Here is an 18,199-nt window from a genome sequence, read left to right as displayed (position 1 = left end):
GTAAATTAAGACCAAGAATCAAGCCATTGTTCTACCTTTATTTTTTAGTTTTTTTTGAGAGATAGGGTCTGGCTACCCAGGCCGGCATGCCATGGAGCCTCCCTTCATAGCTCACTGCAACCTCGAACTGCTGGGCTCAAGCAATTCTCTTACCTCAGGAGACAGTAGATAGTCCTGTCTACTATCTTCCAAGTAGATAGGATTATAGGCAAGCACTATAATTTTTTGAAAATTTTTTAAAATAGAGACAGGATTTCTCTTTGTTGCCTAGGCTGGTCTCAAACTCCTGGCCTCAAGCGATCTTCCCACCCTGGCTTCCCAAAGTGCTGGGAATACAAGTGTGAGCCACCATACCCAGCCCTATTCTACCTTTAAAAACAAAACAAAACCCTATGTAAATATAACCAAACATTCGATGAGGGGAAGTTTTTTCTTTTGAAATATTTCAAAAGAAATATTTCACATTTCTAATTTTCTATTTCTAATTTCTATTTCATATTTCTAATTTTCACTAACACATGAAAAATTAGAATATTACCATGTTGCAACCTTCTAATGATGTCATGGGTTTAGCAATGATCATCAGTTACTGCTAACATTACATAAAAGAGACCACCATCCAAAGCGTGTCTCCTGAAAGAACTGCCCAATATAACCCATGAAGCATTCTTTGCAAAAAGGAATCTGAATCTAATTAAGCTTTTGTATTTGTATCCAGTGACCAATTTACAGAAAACACCATGGATGGAGGAACATTGGTCAATTCCATGGTGATGCAATCAGCGAAACTTAGATTGCTGACAGCTCTCTAAGGCAAACATCCTGCTGTCTTCAACAAATAAACTATAAGGGGAGAAAAGCCAGAAATGGAGGAAGAGCATATGGGTTTTAAGTCTTATGAGATGTATTAATCAGTTCTAATGTGTGAACCTCATTTAGATTTGATTTGAACAAACCTAAAAAATGAGGTAATTGGGGAAATTTAAACATTGTCTAGACCATTGATGATGTTAAGGATTTATTGTAAAGTTTTTGAGTGTGACAGGAGCATTGTAGTTCTTTTTTGGATGAGTTTTATTTTTTAGAGAGACAGTATGAAATATTTATAGGGCAAATAATGATTTCAGGATTTGCTTCAGAATAATCCTGGGGCAGGGCATGGAGTACATGGAAACATAGTCCAAGAAAGTCTGGCCATGATTCAACCTACAGAATGGGAGAAAATTTTTGCAATCTATCCATCTGACAAAGGGCTAATATCCAGAATCTACAAGGAACTTAAACAAATTTACAAGAAAAAAACAACCCCATCAAAAAGTGGGCGAAGAATATGAACAGATACTTCTCAAAAGAAGACATTTATGCAGCCAACAAACATGTGAAAAAAAGCTCATCATCACTGGCCATCAGAGAAATGCAAATCAAAACCACAATGAGATACCATCTCATGCCAGTTAGAATGGTGATCATTAAAAAGTCAGGAAACAACAGATGGTGGAGAGGATGTGGAGAAATAGGAATGCTTTTACCCTGTTGGTGGGAATGTAAATTAGTTTGCCCGTCGTGGAAGACGGTGTGGTGATTCCTCAAGGATCTAGAACCAGAAATACCATTTGACCCAGCAATCCCATTACTGGGCATATACCCAAAGGATTATAAATCATTCTACTATAAGGACACATGCACACACGTATGTTTATTGCAGCACTATTCACAATAGCAAAGACTTGGAACCAACCCAGATGCCCATCAATGATAGACTGCATAAAGAAAATTCAGTACACATACACCATGGAATACTATGCAGCCATAAAAAAGATGAGTTCATGTCCTTTGCAGGCACATGGATGAAGCTGAAAACCATCATTCTCAGCAAACTAACACAGGAACAGAAAACCAAACACTACATGTTCTCACTCATAAATGGGAGTTGAACAATGAGAACACATGGACACAGGGAGGGGAACGTCACACACCAGGGCCTGTTGGGGGTGGAGGGCTAGGGGAGGGATAGCATTAGGAGAAATACCTAATGTAGATGACGAGTTGATGGGTGCAGCAAACCACCATGGCACGTGTATACTTACGTAACAAACCTGCATGTTCTGCACATGTACCCCAGAACTTAGAGTATAATTAAAAAAGGAAAGACTTGCCATGATTGATAATTGCTGAAATTGGTTAATGGACACGTGGAGGTTTATTAGACCTGTCTCTCTGCTCTTGTGTATTGAAAATTTTTTTATAAACATTCTTTTAAAAAGTAAGAGTTTTGGAGTCTGACAGACTTAACTTTGAATCCTCTGTCACCTATAAACTGCTTGCCCTTGAGCCATTTTTTAACCCTCATGGCTCAGTGTTCTCCTCTGTACAGTAGGCTGATAATCCCTGAGAGCTCAGAAGCACTGACAGAAACCATGTGTAAAATGCTGAGGCCTGAATGAGCCCCTGGAGGCCCTCAAAAATGGCAGCTGCTATGATTATTGCGGATGTTGATGATGATCACTTTTACATCTTCATCTATGCAAAAGCAATTAGTCACCTAGTGTTTCAAGTATTAGTACATACTGGAAGAATTTACTCTTCATTAACAAAATAGACACTCGAGTGTCAATTACTGATGTAAAACTCAATCCATCTTGTCAGTCGGTGCTTTTATAAAAGCATGCAGTAAAGCCTCGCTTCCAGCTGATGCTAGCACTTCATGCAGAGCCATGAACCCAACAGAAATAGTTGACATAAGGCTGGGTAGTTGACTCCATACTCATCTCCATGAGATGGTGAACAGCCAGGAAGCTGCCATGAAGTGGTCACCAGTGGAGTAACAAACCACCTCTTCCAGCAATGTGTGTGTCACCTGGCTCCCAGGAATGCCTTGCAACGAGCACCAGCCTTCCTGACAGCAACTATGACATGCTTTCCCCAGAATGAGGAGGAACCTTTCAGGTTGCGTCCTGTCCTTTCACGGGCTCAGACATTGCCTGGATCTACTGTCGGCTAATCTGTTGCCTCATGGTACTGAGAACAAAATGTTCTTCTTTTTGTTCATTTATGCATTCATTGAATATTTTTTGGGTGACTACTATATGTCAGGATGGAAACACCTAAATGGGCTTGGCCAGTTGGCTGTGAAGGAATAGTATATGCTATTCTGAACCTCTGTGTCATTTACTGATATGTGCTTATAGAGCATAACTTGGCACCTGTAGATTTTGTCTGAAGTCCTTCTTTTTGTTCTTCTTGATTGGTGACATTCATGCATCCAGCCTTACAGTTTTGCTTGCACTCTCTGTCCCTTCCAGAAAGAGATAATTATTAACATCTAGTTCTGTAAAAATTCTGTTCCACCTCTTCTCTCTTTGAGGCACGAGGTACCTGTGAATGCCACTTTAACTCCTCCTACCCTCACAAGTCCTGATTTTGTGCAAATATATTTCTTGTAGTCAGTTTTATTTCTTACACTTTCATGTTCGAATAAGAATGGCACAGCCGAGCGTGGTGGCTCACAGCTGTAATCCCAACACTTTGGGAGGCTCAGGAGATCAAGACCATCCTGGCCAACATGGTGAAACTAAAAATACTAAAAATACAAAAATTAGCTAGGTGTGGTGGTGCGTGCCTGTAATCCCAGGCACTCGGGAGGCTGAGGCAGGAGAATCGCTTGAACCTGGCGGGCAGAGATTGCAGTGAGCTGAGATCGCGCCACCGCGCTCCAGCCTGGGTGACAGAGCGAGACTCTGTCTCAAAAAAAAAAAAAAAAAAAACAAAGCACAAATAGCTAAGATTTTCTGAACTCTTACTCTGCTGGGACCTGGGACCTGTGCTCTCCACGTGCTGTGTAATCACAGGTCCTCTCCCTTCCACCATCAGCTGCCCTGTGGCTGCGCCCCTTCCTCTGTGTAATCACCCACCCTACCCCTTCCACCATCAGCTGCCCCGTGGCTGTGCCCCTTCCTCTGTTGGCCACATGGCACCCAGTCCCCAGGGTAAGGCACAGATTAGAAGTGATGTTGGTAGCAGTGGGAGGAAACAGAAGAGCCGTTAGAATCTGAGTGTATGCAAGAATATCTGAGCTGGTCAAATCTCTAATTGTGAACAGCATACATACTCTGTTTCCCACCACAAAAATGTACAGCAGGGGCTTTTTACCAAAGCTAGTTTTTAAAGGTCTTGATCCTCACAGAGAAGTTTTCTCTTTGGGAAGTGTGTTTATGGGAGCAACTGGTTTCTCAGGGGTGCCAGGTAAACGAGATGTTGCAACGTATTGCTTTCTTGTGTGCGTTTGTTCTATCTTAGTATGTTATCTTGGAACTTCGGGCAACAGTCAATCTTTTAGGAGATGACTTAGGTATTATGTTTTTATTTAGACAGCAACAGAAGCTCCTGAGGAGCCCTCCACCCAGTATCTCCACATCACAGAGGCCGAAGAAGACGTTCAAGGGACACAGGCAGCGGTGGCCGCGCTCCAGGACCTGAGATACACCTCTGAGAGTGGTGAGGACGCCTGCTCTTCCTTTGCCATCTCAGAACTGTCTTTCCTAGACATGCTGAATGAATGCGTTTGCAGATGAATGATGTCCATCAGGTGATCTACTTCCGAATCCCTGACCCAGCGTTCAGACTGCAGAAGCAGCCCCCTTGCCAGCCCCCAGAGATCTCTGCCTCCAGAAATGCTCTAGAACAGAGCCAAAGCAGAGGGGAAGCCTTCGAACAGGGCCACAAGAGTCCCTCACATCTCTTACCACATTTAATTCTCTGAACCGCCTTGTGAGGAGAGGAGATCTGACTATTCTCACTTCACAGATGCAGAAGGTTGCTTTTCATTGTTAATGGTTGGCTAATGGTTAATGGTTGTTAGTGGTTGACTGAGGGTCACCCACTTTAGGGTGTTGGAGCTCATCCTGGAATCTGGGTCTCCTAACTTCTTGTCACGGCATCATCCCATTCCATGCTTCCTCAGGGACATCTCCTCCAGGGCCTACAGGGGCCAGGCAGGCAGTGGCAGGAGGTGGTGTGGGCTCAGTGGGTGGTAGAGAGTGGCAGAGACTCTGGCGTGCAGGGGGTCACTTTGCAGACCTGAAAGACCAGGATCGCTCATTCTCTAAGTCCTTCCCAAAAGGCCCAGTCAGGATTTTTACATCAAATGTCATGATTTTCAAATGTTAAATCAGTTCTAAAAAAAACAAGCCCACTGTACCAGCCTAGTGGCAGTTGGGGCATTATGCTTAGAAGACAGTTTTTCTTGACGCTCTTTTTAAAAGCTGAACAGAACACAAGTTAATGTTTCATACCACAGCCCTGTACATATCTGGAGGGCAGAGGTCAAGCAGGTTGGGTTAAAAGGGAAGCATTAGGTGAAATGAAACAGTGATAGGAAATAGGAGTTAGAAAGACACCATTTTTACCCAGTTCCTAAAACCCCAAACTCCAGATTGTAAGAAAACTGCACAGAAAACTCCTGTGGGCCAGTTGGTTTAGGGAAGATTAATTGACAGGGCTGTGTTCACTGCCTGCTGAGCTGCAGGGAATTCGGGAGGCAGTGCCTCCACTTCTGCAGACGAGAGAGTCGAGGCCCAGCTGTTAAATGTGGCTCTCAGCACTGAGGTTCTGTCAGAACTTGAGTTTCCTTCCATGATGTCCAGTGACATCAGTGATTGCTCATGGCCTACAAGATGCAGCCTGTCTGTCTTCATCCCCTATGAGCACACACACACCCCACACACACACTCTCACTCTCAGACTCACTCACTCTCTCACTCCTTCTAAGGCCCTCCGATGTCTCTTCCTAGCTCTTAACTTTGCAGCTGAAAAGGCCAGGCTCAGCTTCTCTGGCTCCTGCCTGGCCTTGTCACTGTCTCTTGCCACCCCATTCCTGGGCTGTGCTTCCCTCTGCCAGATCTGCAGCTCTCAGAAGGGACACACGCTCCAGTGCTCCCTGGGGTATGGCCTGATTTCTTCTCCCTCACAGCCTTTTTCTGCCAAACTCATCCTCATCTTCAGTACTCAAGACTGCAGGTCACCTCCTGAGAACCCCGTCCCTTTTCTGCACTGTTTCCTAATTGCAGTCCTGACATGGGACCTGCCAGGTGCTGTAAGGATTTGCTTACAGTCTGGCTTAGGAGGTTGTGAGCCCTGGGAGGAGTCGGGGGGTGAGGGGGAAGGGGTACGGCTTTGTCTTTATTCTTATAAGGAGCAACAATGCTAGGGCTTGATAAATGGTCATTGAGGGAGTCCATGGATGCGGAATTAGAACCTCGCCTCAGTAAGTTGCACAGGTAAATGTTTTCGTCCTTGCATGTTCAGAGTGGTTGGCTGCAAGGTACATTTGCACCATTTCCCTTAAGGGGCATGTGTTTGGGGGGTGCCAGGCGATGCATTGTGAATATAAGCCCGCCACTGCCTCAGCCACTGGCTTGTCCTACCTTCTGCATGAGACACGTTGAGTTCCCCTTCTCTGATCTCTTATTGATTGACTCACATTGGAACACGGCCCACAAAAAGCTGCCCATGAGGATGAAAATGTTGGCAGAGACTGCATAATATTATGCTAAGGTGGAGATCAAGCAGTCATTTCTCTTTTAGTAAATTAATGATCAGGGTCAGGGTGTGCTCAGGACGGTTGCAGCTGGCCTGGTAGATGGTGGGAGCAGGCGGGGATACTAAATAGCTGCCTGATGATGCAGAATCCCGTCTTTAGAGACGGTTAAAATAGAACCCCCAGCTGCAATTGGTTTGGAGTTCCAAAGCCTACTGGTTGAATAACTGATACATCTTTGGATGTTTTGCCCATAACTTGTGGAATTTCTTGGCACACACTTTCATTGAGTCTGCGGCTGAACGGGCTGGCTGGCACTCCCAGGAGTTCAGCTTCGAGGGCAGCCACGTGTCCGCATGTTAGGACTCAGAGCACGTGGGTTCAAGTTCTGGCTTTGTGGTGTAACTGACTCAGTGGCCCAAATGAGGCTTCTACAAAATGCAAATAACGTCTCAATGTCCCATCCTCACAGGGTTGCTTGGGGTTTTGAGATGTTCTTATAGAAAATGCTTTGTAAGCTATAAAGCACTATACAGATTATTTCTGTTGTCAAAATGAGCAATTACGGAGAGCCTATGCATCCTCTGGAGAAGGCGTCACCCGAGAGAACAGACAGGCTGGTTTTGCATTCCATGTCCTTCAGCACCAGTGGCCTGAATGGTGTCCTCTTTGCTTCTTCCTCTTAAGGCGATCGACTGGACCCCACGGCCGTGAACATCCTGCAGCAGATCATTGAGCTGGGCTCCGAGACCCATGATGCCACTGCCCTTGCCTCGGTGGTTGCCATGGCACCAGGGACGGTGACTGTGGTTAAGCAGGTAGGGACCCTCCTTCTGTAAGTATTCATCTCTGTGTGTCTCACAGTCAGATTCTCTCCTTCTCCCTGTGTTTCTAAGTCTTTAACTTACCTGAGGTAGAACTTGGAATGAAATTGGTCTAGTCTCATACCTTTTCTTATTCTACCTCTGATCTCATGGGAGTGCTTCTTCAATAGCTCTATATGTGGGAGGTGTTTGGGGGAGAGATATAGTATATTAAAAAAAAAAATTCTGGAAACTCTCCATTCATTTTTTTTCAAAGAGTCCCAGAGTGAAAATGAGCGTGATGTGGACCATTGAGACACATCTCTGATGAAAACAGCTCTCAGTGCCTAAGGCCCCATCAGTAAATTGAGCTAGTAGGATGCATGGGGGTAGCCGGAGAAGCCAGGAGGATTTCCCAGTGGACTGGCCTTCCTAAATAGTAACCACCCGATCAGATCAACACAGGATACTGCTCTGGTAGGAAGAGAAGATCAGTTTTGGAATAAAGGTTACTCCACTTAATTAATCCTTTATCTGCTTGGCTCATTTCCTTTTCTGCCCTCAGTGGAGACTTCACCATCTGTTAAAATGCAATGTGTTTGATAATTAGGTCATCCTTTTTATCTGTTTATACCTATGTCTCTATCTGCTACCTCCTGTTTCATTTTACAAAAGATTTTAGCTGGCTTACACAAATACTTTAAAAACAGAAAACCAAAATAGTAAATGCATCAAAACCAGGGAAATATATAATCTGAAATCAAAGTTCAAGTTCACAGAGAAAGTAGAAATGCAAACCATGGAGTTTCTGACATTTAGCCACTCCTGTATTGATTCATTTGGTATTTATTGAGCGCTTACTGTTGTCAGGCAGAGTTCCAGTTGCTGGGATCTAGGAGAGAACCAGTGTCTGCCATCATGGTGGTTATTTTCCAGTGGGGAAAAGGATAAAGCTCGAATAAACCAGTATGACATAAAGGATGTCAGATGGTGAACAAGTGCCAGGAGAAAAGTAAAGCAAGGGAAGTGGGAGAGGAGCGGGGTCCAGGAGTGTGGGTTGGGGTGATTTTGTAAAGGGTTGTTGGGGAAGATCTCTGACATCTGAGGAGAGACCTGGAAGAGGTGTGTATTACTAGAGTTGTCTGAAATTGACTAAATTTGTTACTGAATTGTATAACAGAAAACAAAAAGGAGACGTTAAACAGTTAACTCAGGAAGGGGGTTAGCTTTTCTTGGCACTAACAAATAAGATATTTCTTAATGAGGCACTCACATAGGGACGCCTGAGTGATGTGTGCCTGGTGACCTCATGAGCCAGGAGGGGACATCCCAGCACTGTCTCCACAACTGTCCCCTGAATGTGCCCAGGGCACAATGCAAAGCATGAAATTCAGGCCAAGTAGTTCTCTGGGGGAATTAGTAAGTACATTCAGGTTCACCTCTTGGGTTTCTTGACCTACGGACAAGACTTAGCATATCTAGATGAATGTTTGGATCACAGGTCCTAAAATCCCTCCTCCACAGTGTGATTTCTCTCAGGAGTCGAGCTGGAGAGTAGGCAGGGGGATGCTTCAGTCTGTAGCAACCTGGTATCTGCGTTGGCTGAGAAAAGATTCATACACTTCCAGGCTAAGTACCTTTTTAGCTTTTCTTGGTGTTTACTAGATTGCAGTCTTCAGATTGTCTTATAAATATCTTCTGAAACTCCTCATTTGCATCTTGACATGTGGAGTCCCCAGCTGGACCTGGAACTTTAGGAAGGGTCTCTCTGGGATGGTATCAGGAGGACTTTGAATGTTTCATACATGCGAAATCCTTTTGAGAGTGCAGGAAGGTGCTTCTGATTGTGACTTGTGTCTTGTTTCTGAGAACTAGATTGATTTGCTGCTGCTGGGAGACATGATTTATTGAGCCTCGCAGGCAATGCAGTGATACATGAGGTCACAGGGTTTGGGTTATAGCTTAGATATGCTTCGAGGCATCAGACTGACAGCACAACAAGGGATGAGGCAGATAAGCATCCAGAACGACCAGTGTCGACAAGCTAAATGTGTTTGCGGGAGGAGAAAACAGTGCCGCCCTTCCGAGGATCTTCTTTCTTATTGCAAACACAGCAAAGAGTGGTGCTGTTGAACACAGTCGTGGGGAACTGCATTTGGAAATGTTCCCCAAGAAGGTGTATGTCCTGGCCATTATCTTGTCTGCCTGGCCCCGCACCTCGCTCACGGTGGCTGTTGATAAATGACAGAGAGGGGAGTGGGTGGACAGACTGATGGGCGGGTAGACGCTGAGCACCACTCCTATAGCAAAGGAAATGAAGTGTTTCAGGCTCTCCCAGGTGAAAGGATGCCCTCTGAATTCCATTGTCCTATAGTTTAAATTGAAATATAGCGGTATTTATTAGAAAAATTGGTTTCAACCTTTTTCTTTTAATTAAACTCTGGTTTAGGATTTTTTCAGTCAAGAAATTATATCTGCTTAATAACTGTGCTGAAGCAATGAAATGTGAACTCTGTTGCACCAGTTGGAAAGAGGAAAGCTTTTCCTCCTGTGGGATGTACCTTGATGTCGGGGGCTTTCTCTTGCTCAAACCCCAGACATCACACACAGTAGTTGCTTAAAAAATGTTATGAAATAGAATTGACTATGTTGGAAGTTTTGATTCTTCAATTGTATCCTACAAATCAGTATTGCCGGAGAGAAAAAAGCAAGAATTCCTCATCATAAAGTATGTGATGTATATCGCAGAACAGTGTTTCAAATTACTATGGGATAGCATCTTTTGAGATCTTTTTAGATCTCTTTTATATACATCGTCCACAAGACCAAAAACAAAACAAATTCTACATTGTACGTAAGTTGCTTCTGGATGGTTAAACATTTCAAAATTTATTTCTCATATAAACAAATAGATATATACTCTATTTATAATTTTTCATGACTTATTGTTAATTGAAAAGAATTTCATATATCAAAATTCATCAATAATCACTGAAAGGGATTAATCCCAAGTCTTCTGGGGTTTTCAGCTTCTGGGATGAAAGTAATGGCAGGCCTGGTGCGGGGCTGGCAGTGTTGGAGAGAAGAGAGCTGGGAAAAAACTGTTTGCTTCTTGGTCTTTAAAGAGACAAGGAAAAGATTTTGCCCATAATTGAGACCATTTAAATTCTTTGTTGGACACAGAAATCTGTCCTCAACGACTTCTTGTCACTTTCCCTCTTTTCTTGAGTGTTGGCATTAAAAATAGATCCATGGGGCATTAAAAATAGATCCATGGGGCCCGAGCATCTCCAAACGCTCAGAAAGAACCATGCTTGCGTGCCCCACTCCAGCCCGGCAGAAGGGCCCAGATGAGAACCTGAGTGCAACTAAATGTGTGTTTGTTAAACCTGACAGTTTTCATTAAATAAGGTGATTCCTTTTGTTAGTGTTGTTAAATCTTGCGTTAAGGTTTTATGAGAAGGAAATTTGTATTTGATAAATAGAACTGCCTAAGAAGGTAAATGGAAGACAGCTAGCCGCACAGGAAATGCTATCATGAGCATCTCTGAGTCAAAATTAGTTATTTAAAGGAAAAGAAAAACCAAAGAAAATAACAGCAGTGGTCATCACCAGTGGCTCATGGCTTAAATCACTCGTGGATGTTCTTATGGATTAAATTTTATTTTAGACTCAAAGTAACATTGTATGTATGGTTGACAGGCACTCATTTAGCAGGCATTTACTGAGCAACCACTGTGTGTTCAGTCTCTGGTTGTGTTAACTTCCTATTGCCACTGCCACAAATTACCACAAATTTATGGTTTAAAACAACACAAACTGATACTGTCTTACAATTCTGGAGGTCAGAAGTCTGCAGTGCTTCCTGTGCTAAACTCAAGGTGTCGAGAGAGCTACAGTGTTTCTGGGAAAGATTCCTTTCTTGCCTTTTTTGGCATCTAGAGGCCACCTGCACTCCTTGACCCGAGGCTCCCTTCCTCCATCCCCAGAGCCAGCAACGGCAGGCTAAGGTCTGACATCCACTCACTCTGACCTCTGTTTCCAGGGGCAAATTGCAATTGCCAGCCTTCCTACTCCCTTTTTTAAGGGCCCTTCTGATGACATTGGACCCACCCAGATAATCCAGGACTGTCCACCTGGGATGGCTTCTCCGTCACCAGCTCCTTAATGTGATCACATTTACACATTCTTCTTTGCTGTGTAAGGCAACATATTCACAGGCCTCAAAGATAAGGACATGGACAGCTTTGGTTGAGGGGTGCGGGCATTACTGTGCCCACCACACTGGGCTGCAGAATGAAGATAGTTCCTGCTCTCAAGAGGCAAATAGTCTAACAAGGGAAATGACTTATTTTTTCATGCAACAAATATGCCTTGAGCTGCTTTTACCAGCCAGTCACTGTTCTCAGCGCTTGGGATATTTCAGTGAACATATCAGATGAATGATATGGTCGAGAAGCTTACGTTTTAATTGGGGTAGATAGCCAATCCATATACATGTAATAAGTAAATTATAATAGTACGTTAGAGGCAAAAAGTACACTGGAAAAAAGAGCAATCAGAACTGGTCAAGAGGTATGGAAAATGCAGCCTTAAACAGGCAGTTCCAATCGAGAGTGATGAATGCTTCAGGGAGGTGGCCCAGGGACCCAGGAGTGCTGTGGGGAGCACCAGGGGCCCATGAACCTGGGTCTGGGGTGGGGGCAGGTGCTGAGCAGGGAGGCCTTGTGAGTGTAGGGTGGGAGCAGGGCTCCAGGCAGGAGTGGGTACAGGAGCTGGTGGCTGGCGCCAGCTGGGTGACTGGAGGCAGAGGTAGGGGTGGTGGAAGAGGCCCTGCATAGAGTAATGACTTGCCTGGTTGTAACATGGGCCAAGGATTCCAAGTCTCGGAAGTATCTCAGCCTGGTCTCTCCCTTCCGCCCTTCTGCCCACTTGGAGTCCAAACAGTTTGTGGCCTTATGGCATCACCTAGGGCATAATGTCCTTTGGCCATGGGCTTCCTGACCTATGATACCCTCTTGAAGTCATGTTGGCGTTTTTAACAAATGACAATTTCTTGGTTCTTGCAAATAGTGAACCTACACTGAGCATTCCTGCCCTTTGATATTTAGCAGAACAATCAGTGCCTGTCTAAGACTGTCACTGACATTTGTCTTGGCCTCTGGTTCCTGGGTTCACCAAGCCAGCTACTGCACCGTGCCCTTTCTTCTTTCCCTCGGGGTGTTTTAAGTAATAAGTACACCTTATGATGACACAGCATCTTCTTTTTAAGAAGGTCAGGATGATTGAACAGTTTGCCTTTATGATAATCTTCGGTCTTTCTGAGTTTTGTGTTAATTTTGTATTGTTTTTACTGCTGAGGGTTTGCCCTAAACAGCAGACTGGGGGTGCTGGGGCATTGTGGGGTGTCAGCCTCTGAGGTTGGGGAGGGAGTTGGGCTCCCAGTGAAGTGGTGTGGGTCATTCGTTCATTGTACAAGTTACTTTTCAGTCCATGTGCACATACGAATGGCCAGGACACTCCCCTGTGTACAAGAGCTTACCTGATGCAGTCTTGTCCAAGTGAGGCTGTCCAGCAGCATGCACTTTACCAAGCCTGCTTCTCTGTGACTCGGCCACCATTCCTGCTTTACTGAGACCTGATAAGAAATACGTTGTGTTTGTCAGAGTTTCTTAGAGAAACAGAACTCATAGGGGTGTGTGTGTGTGTGTGTGTGTGTCTGTGTGTGTGTGTGTTCAAAAGAAGGAATTGGCTGATGTGACTGTGGAGGTTGACAAATCCCAATGTCTGCTGTCAGCAAGCTGGGGTCCCAGGAGAGCCAATGGTGTGACTCCAATTTGAAGGTAGGCAGGCTTGGGACACAGGAAGGGCCAGTGTTTCAGCTTGAGATCAAAGGCAGGAAAAACCAGTGTCCTGGCCTGAAGGCTGTTGGGAGGAAGAATTCCCTCCTTTTCAAAAGGGGAGGGTCAACTTTTTAATTCTATTTAGGCCATCAGCTGATTGGATGGGCCCCACCCACACTAGGGAGGGCCATTTGCTTTATTCAGTCTGCCAGTTTAAATGTTAATCTCATCCAAAAACACCATCACAGCCATACCTAGAATAAGGTATGACCGAATATCTGGGCACCCATGGCCCAGTCAAGTTGACATATAAAATGAACTATTACACATGTACAAATATGTTTCAGGGTATGAGTGTCTCTTTTGTCAGTGAAAAACTGTTATTTGCTTCAAGGGTGAAATTCTCAGTTTCACAGAGACAATTTTGGTGGACATATTTCATGGTGATTTAGTAGCTTCCAGAAAACACATCCATTGGCAGATCCGTATTTCTATCACAGCTGAGATTTTGGTTCAAGATTCAGGAATCAGCTCCATCCTGTGTATCCTTGAGAGAGGACTGTGCCAGCGTGGCACACTGACCCCCAGGAGTCCTCCATGGAGCACCAGCACTCCACTCAATCCTCCTGGCCATGAGCAAGCAAACCATTGTTGCCACTGCCCCCATGGGAGTAGATGTCTAGTAGGAGCTAGTGTTAGCAGCACTCTACGTGGCAGGCCTTTGTCTCTGTCCACATCAGGCATTTCCCCTGCAGCCCAGGAGTTGGCTGCCCTGGCTTATGAGCCTGGGGTGGGGATGGGGTGTCACACGCACTGCCTGCCGGTTTTAGTGCCTCCTGGGGTTGCCCCTCTCTTTTGTTGGTTGTTTTCCTGCAATGTGCTAGATGCTTCCACACTGTGTGCTGGGGCCTCAGTGGGAAGGAGCAATTTGGACTGCCTCAGACCCATGGGCACCCGCCTCTTCCCCATGCAGGCCCTTAGCCGGGCACAGCACAGAATTATTCTGCCTTAATCTTGTTCAAAATCCCAAGTGCTCCTCTGACATGCTTTAACCACTGATCAAAACGAAACAAACAGAAAACCAAGCAGGAACTCCAGCTTTGCCCAAATCACCCCACCTTCTTCTCCCAACTGCTTCTACACAACCTTTGCCACCTTCAGCCTTCAAGTGGGTCCCCGTGATGGTTGGCAGTGTTGGGAGAAGAGCAAGCAGAGCCCCCACCCTGGGCTCAGCATACAGCGTGAAGCCTGAGAGGGAGCTTAAGTAGCAGTTCTTGCTGGAAGACATATGTTGGTTGCCAGCCGGGGTTGGAATTGCTGTTTGTTATTTGCAGTTCATTGTTTTTTGCAAGAAAAGGCACTCTACTTCAGTGGAGACCACATACACCAGTTGCCTGTTTGCAAGGAAGTGCATGTCCAATCTGTCATGTTTTAATTTAAGGCACTGAGTAATGTGGTCCCCTGACCCCTTTCTCACTGCCCATCTGGACAAGGGCTCCTGGTGGGGAGAAGCCGCTCTGCAGAAGGGACTTCTCAAGTGCAGCCTCTGGCTTGAGAGAAACCTGGTGCCCTGTGGGCCACCTGAAGGGATGCTCAGACTGGCCTCCTCCCATCGGGGGGCAGATGTTGAACATTTTATAAGACTTGTGGTGAAATAATGAGGAGGGGGATCTAGAAAGTGACTCTATGAGGCTTCAAAATCTATTTTTATTTTTACTTTTAAAAACAAGCGCTCTATTCTACAACTGTGATTGTAGCTACACAGCAAAAGATCTGAAAGAAGAACCACATTGGTGCGAGATACTCTTCTAACTCTTTACAGATTGTGGTGTAAGAGAGCCTGGCCATCTGAATTGTCTTAAAGTGGGGCCGAGATGAGATCTCTTCTCTAATCCTAGCCACAAAAAGGATTGAGCGAAGTCCATCCCATTTTTCTGTTATCCCTCTAAGCTCAAATAACTGGTGAGTTAATGGAATTTTCCTTTTCTTGTTCCCACAGAGGCACTTTTTTGACTTCTACTATAAACAAGTATCTCCCTAACTTCAACACAATTCTCACAGTGCAGATAAAAGGAGAGTCACTGGCTGGCTTTTCTCTTACTTTTCTTTCCACTCACCTTTCCCCTTCAAAGCCTCCTTTGATTTCATTTCATCTTGCCTGTGCATGTGTGGTACGTTACAATAGCAGACCTGTATTCTCTCGCACCGTAATGGAACCCTAGCATCTTCAGTTGTATCATTTACTCCACTTTCCCGTAACGGTTTTTTTCTGTCATTATTGTGGCTCATCTAAGGAATCAAATCCTTCCAAGAAGATTAAGAGTATGTATAATTGTAAAAGAATTGATGGTAACAGCAGTTTCCATCTGCCATAACTGCTTGTATTTTCTGTTACTCTTCATTGTATTTGGATGTCACACCCACTCCATCCTTGCAGGCTCTGTAGTGTAATGAGTCATGATGGATTCAAAGGCCTGTGGAAGACCCAGGCAAGAGAATTGCATGTGTCCTCTATAGGCAGGCAAATTGGTTGCGTATCTCCAGGACCGAGAGCATATGCACCCAGTGTGCTTCTTAGGCCTCAGATGATCTAATACTAGATTCTTAGGCATATGCTCAGGATTTCTAATAGATACCTATAATCCAGGTTTCACTTTTATCTTTTAATGCCAAGTCCTTTTGATCTTTGTAAAATACTGAAGTCTCATTGATGACTTTGTTTTTTTCCCTATATCCTAGCCCTTACTGTAATGACAACCACTTTTCAGCTGCACGCTTTTGTTGGTTGGTGAGGTTAGGCTCCTGCCTAATGAACTCTGCAGTGCAATTTATTTGATCCCAGGCCTCTGCCAACTTTAATTGTATGAAACTCCTAATTATACATGCAGGTAGCCTCTTAAAAGTGTTCTCATACTTGACATTCCTTATAGAATGTTCTTTCTGTTGTTGCGGAATGGTGACCTTTAGCATGTAGATTCAGAAACAAAAAGTTCATTCAGAGTCTTGGCAATAGGTTACTCTCCCTTGTCACTTAATGCCAACTCTTGTCCTTTGTAGGCCTTTCTTAGTTCTCCTGTGGTTGTTTGAACCCTTTCTTTTTCTTTGTCTTAACTAAAACTTCTTTCAGAGACTTCTGCTTCTGGTATGACTTTGGATGGCTGCTACTCCACATTGCATCCTTTCCCAAAGCTCTTTTGTTACTTGCTGAGCTCTCTTACACCATAGTAGTTACGGAAAATTCCATTTCTTTGTGAAATTTTTAAAGTAAAAATAGGCCCCATGATATATCTGTGGCCATATGAGAAATGGTCTGAAAACATAGAGAACAAAGGTTATTCTCTGTTTCATTATGATGCCTTTTTCCCATACAAGCCATCCTTAGCTAACCTGAGGATGCTCATCTATCCAACTTCACTTTTTTTCCTTTTCCTAAGTCCCCATCTTTCTGTTATTATGCCCCAAGAAGCTACAGCCTTGGTTGGTGCTATTTGCAGAATCCCACTTTATTTGAGTTTTAATACTGCTGAGTTTATTATTGTTTGCTTGGTGCCTGTTTCCTGACCCATGTTCTTAGCCAAGGCAGGTCGGTTTTAATTGACATCTCCCCTCCAGGCAGCTTCACCCTGGGAAGTTGTCCTTGCTGGCTGAGATCACTTGGTCTATTTCAAGTTTGGGGTCAAGGCCAGGCTGTAACAGCCCTGACGGGAGTGAGGCAGAGCTGTCCTGCATATGGAGGAGAGCGCTGCGGGCCCTCTGTAGACTTGTCCTGCCTCAGGCTGGCCCTTGTTTTTCATTCCCACCAGAACAGTAGTCTCCATCCTGGCCGGAGGAATTCCCGGAAACAAGAACTATTAGTGTCCCCCTCCTTCCTACTCCTCCTATCCATCTGGTGTCCCCAGCTGGTGGAGGGCCTCTTGCCTCCTTGCCTCTCCCACCGGACGTCTGCCCTGTCAGCACATGTGGTGGCCTCCTGCTTCACAAGGGGCCTCAAATAGTCCCTCTGGCTCCTGGCCTTACCGCCTTCAGTTAAGCCCTTGCTACTCAAAATGTAGTCCCCTGGCCAGCAGTGTCAGCATCAGGGGGCTTGTGAGAAATGCAGAGTCGCTGGCTTCACCGCACCCCTTCCAAATCAGGCTGTGTGTGTAACCAGTAGCAGGGGCATCACGGCTCCACCCCAACCCTACCAAATCAGGCTCTGTGTGTAACCAGCAGCAGGGGCATCACGGCTCCACCCCAACCCTACCAAATCAGGCTCTGTGTGTAACCAGCAGCGGGGGCATCCCGGCTCCACCCCAACCCTACCAAATCAGGCTCTATGTGTAACCAGCAGCGGGGGCATCCTGCACATTAGAATTTTAGAAGCCTGTTCTCAGCTGTCAGTCCCCCTCCCCTGGCTCACAGAGGATGCTGTTCTCTTTCCATCCTGCTGCTCTGAGATGCAGTTTTCACATAGAAGCCAGGGCGATCTTTTAGAAGTATCATTACATCACAGCAACCCTTACTTTAAAATCCTCCAATAACTCAGAACGTCTCCAGTAAACTTAGAATAGAAGCTCTCCATGGCCCACCAGGCCTGACAGCAAGGTGCCCGCCTCTCTCCCTCCACTTTCCTTCTTGCTTCATGGTGGGATGTTTCAAGAAGACCTACCCCACCCGTGCTGACTGTGGAAGGCGCAAGATCCTGGAGCAGCTGCCTCTGCATAAAAGCAAACACTCCAAGAAGGAGCACGACCTATGGGGGCGGGGGTCCCTGCATGTCAGGATAACCCCTACCCGTTAGGACACATCAGGTTAGACCCGGTGGTCAGCTTCAGCTGTTGGATTGTCAAGTCCTTCCTGCCCTGAGGGGGCAATTAGGAAGGGAATATTTTCAGAGGGGCAGAAGCTCTCCTCCCTCTCCAGGCAGTGGTGAAGATGGGGCCACGGGGAGGAGTACCCTCCCTCACCCCGTCACAGTTCTTAGGAACTGTGTCACAAACCATATCTAGTGTGGTTGGTTATACACATGGCTTTTCCCC

General features: G+C 45.3%; 1 protein-coding gene across 7 annotated transcripts in view; it reads left to right on the top strand.

The window, feature by feature from the left end:
* ZFAT (zinc finger and AT-hook domain containing) overlaps nt 1–18,199 on the top strand; it is a 236,951-nt gene that overhangs the window by 199,800 nt on the left and 18,952 nt on the right. For 6 of the 7 annotated variants that reach the window (XR_010159683.1, XM_054657035.2, XM_016959895.4 and 3 more), the window contains 2 exons: nt 4,368–4,494; nt 7,223–7,353. Coding sequence is in view for 6 of the 7 variants with exons in the window: in XM_054657035.2 (XP_054513010.2) it covers nt 4,368–4,494; nt 7,223–7,353 (258 nt within the window). In the remaining variant the exon portion in view is untranslated. Of the gene's footprint in view, nt 1–4,367; nt 4,495–7,222; nt 7,354–7,615; nt 7,865–18,199 lie in introns of those variants that run through there. The other variant, XM_016959897.4, reaches the window with a different exon arrangement.

Source organism: Pan troglodytes, chromosome 7, assembly GCF_028858775.2.
Source record: "Pan troglodytes isolate AG18354 chromosome 7, NHGRI_mPanTro3-v2.0_pri, whole genome shotgun sequence".
NCBI lineage: Eukaryota > Metazoa > Chordata > Mammalia > Primates > Hominidae > Pan > Pan troglodytes.
The sequence above is the reverse complement of the archived record's forward strand: the minus strand, read 5'-3'. Positions and strand labels throughout refer to the sequence as shown.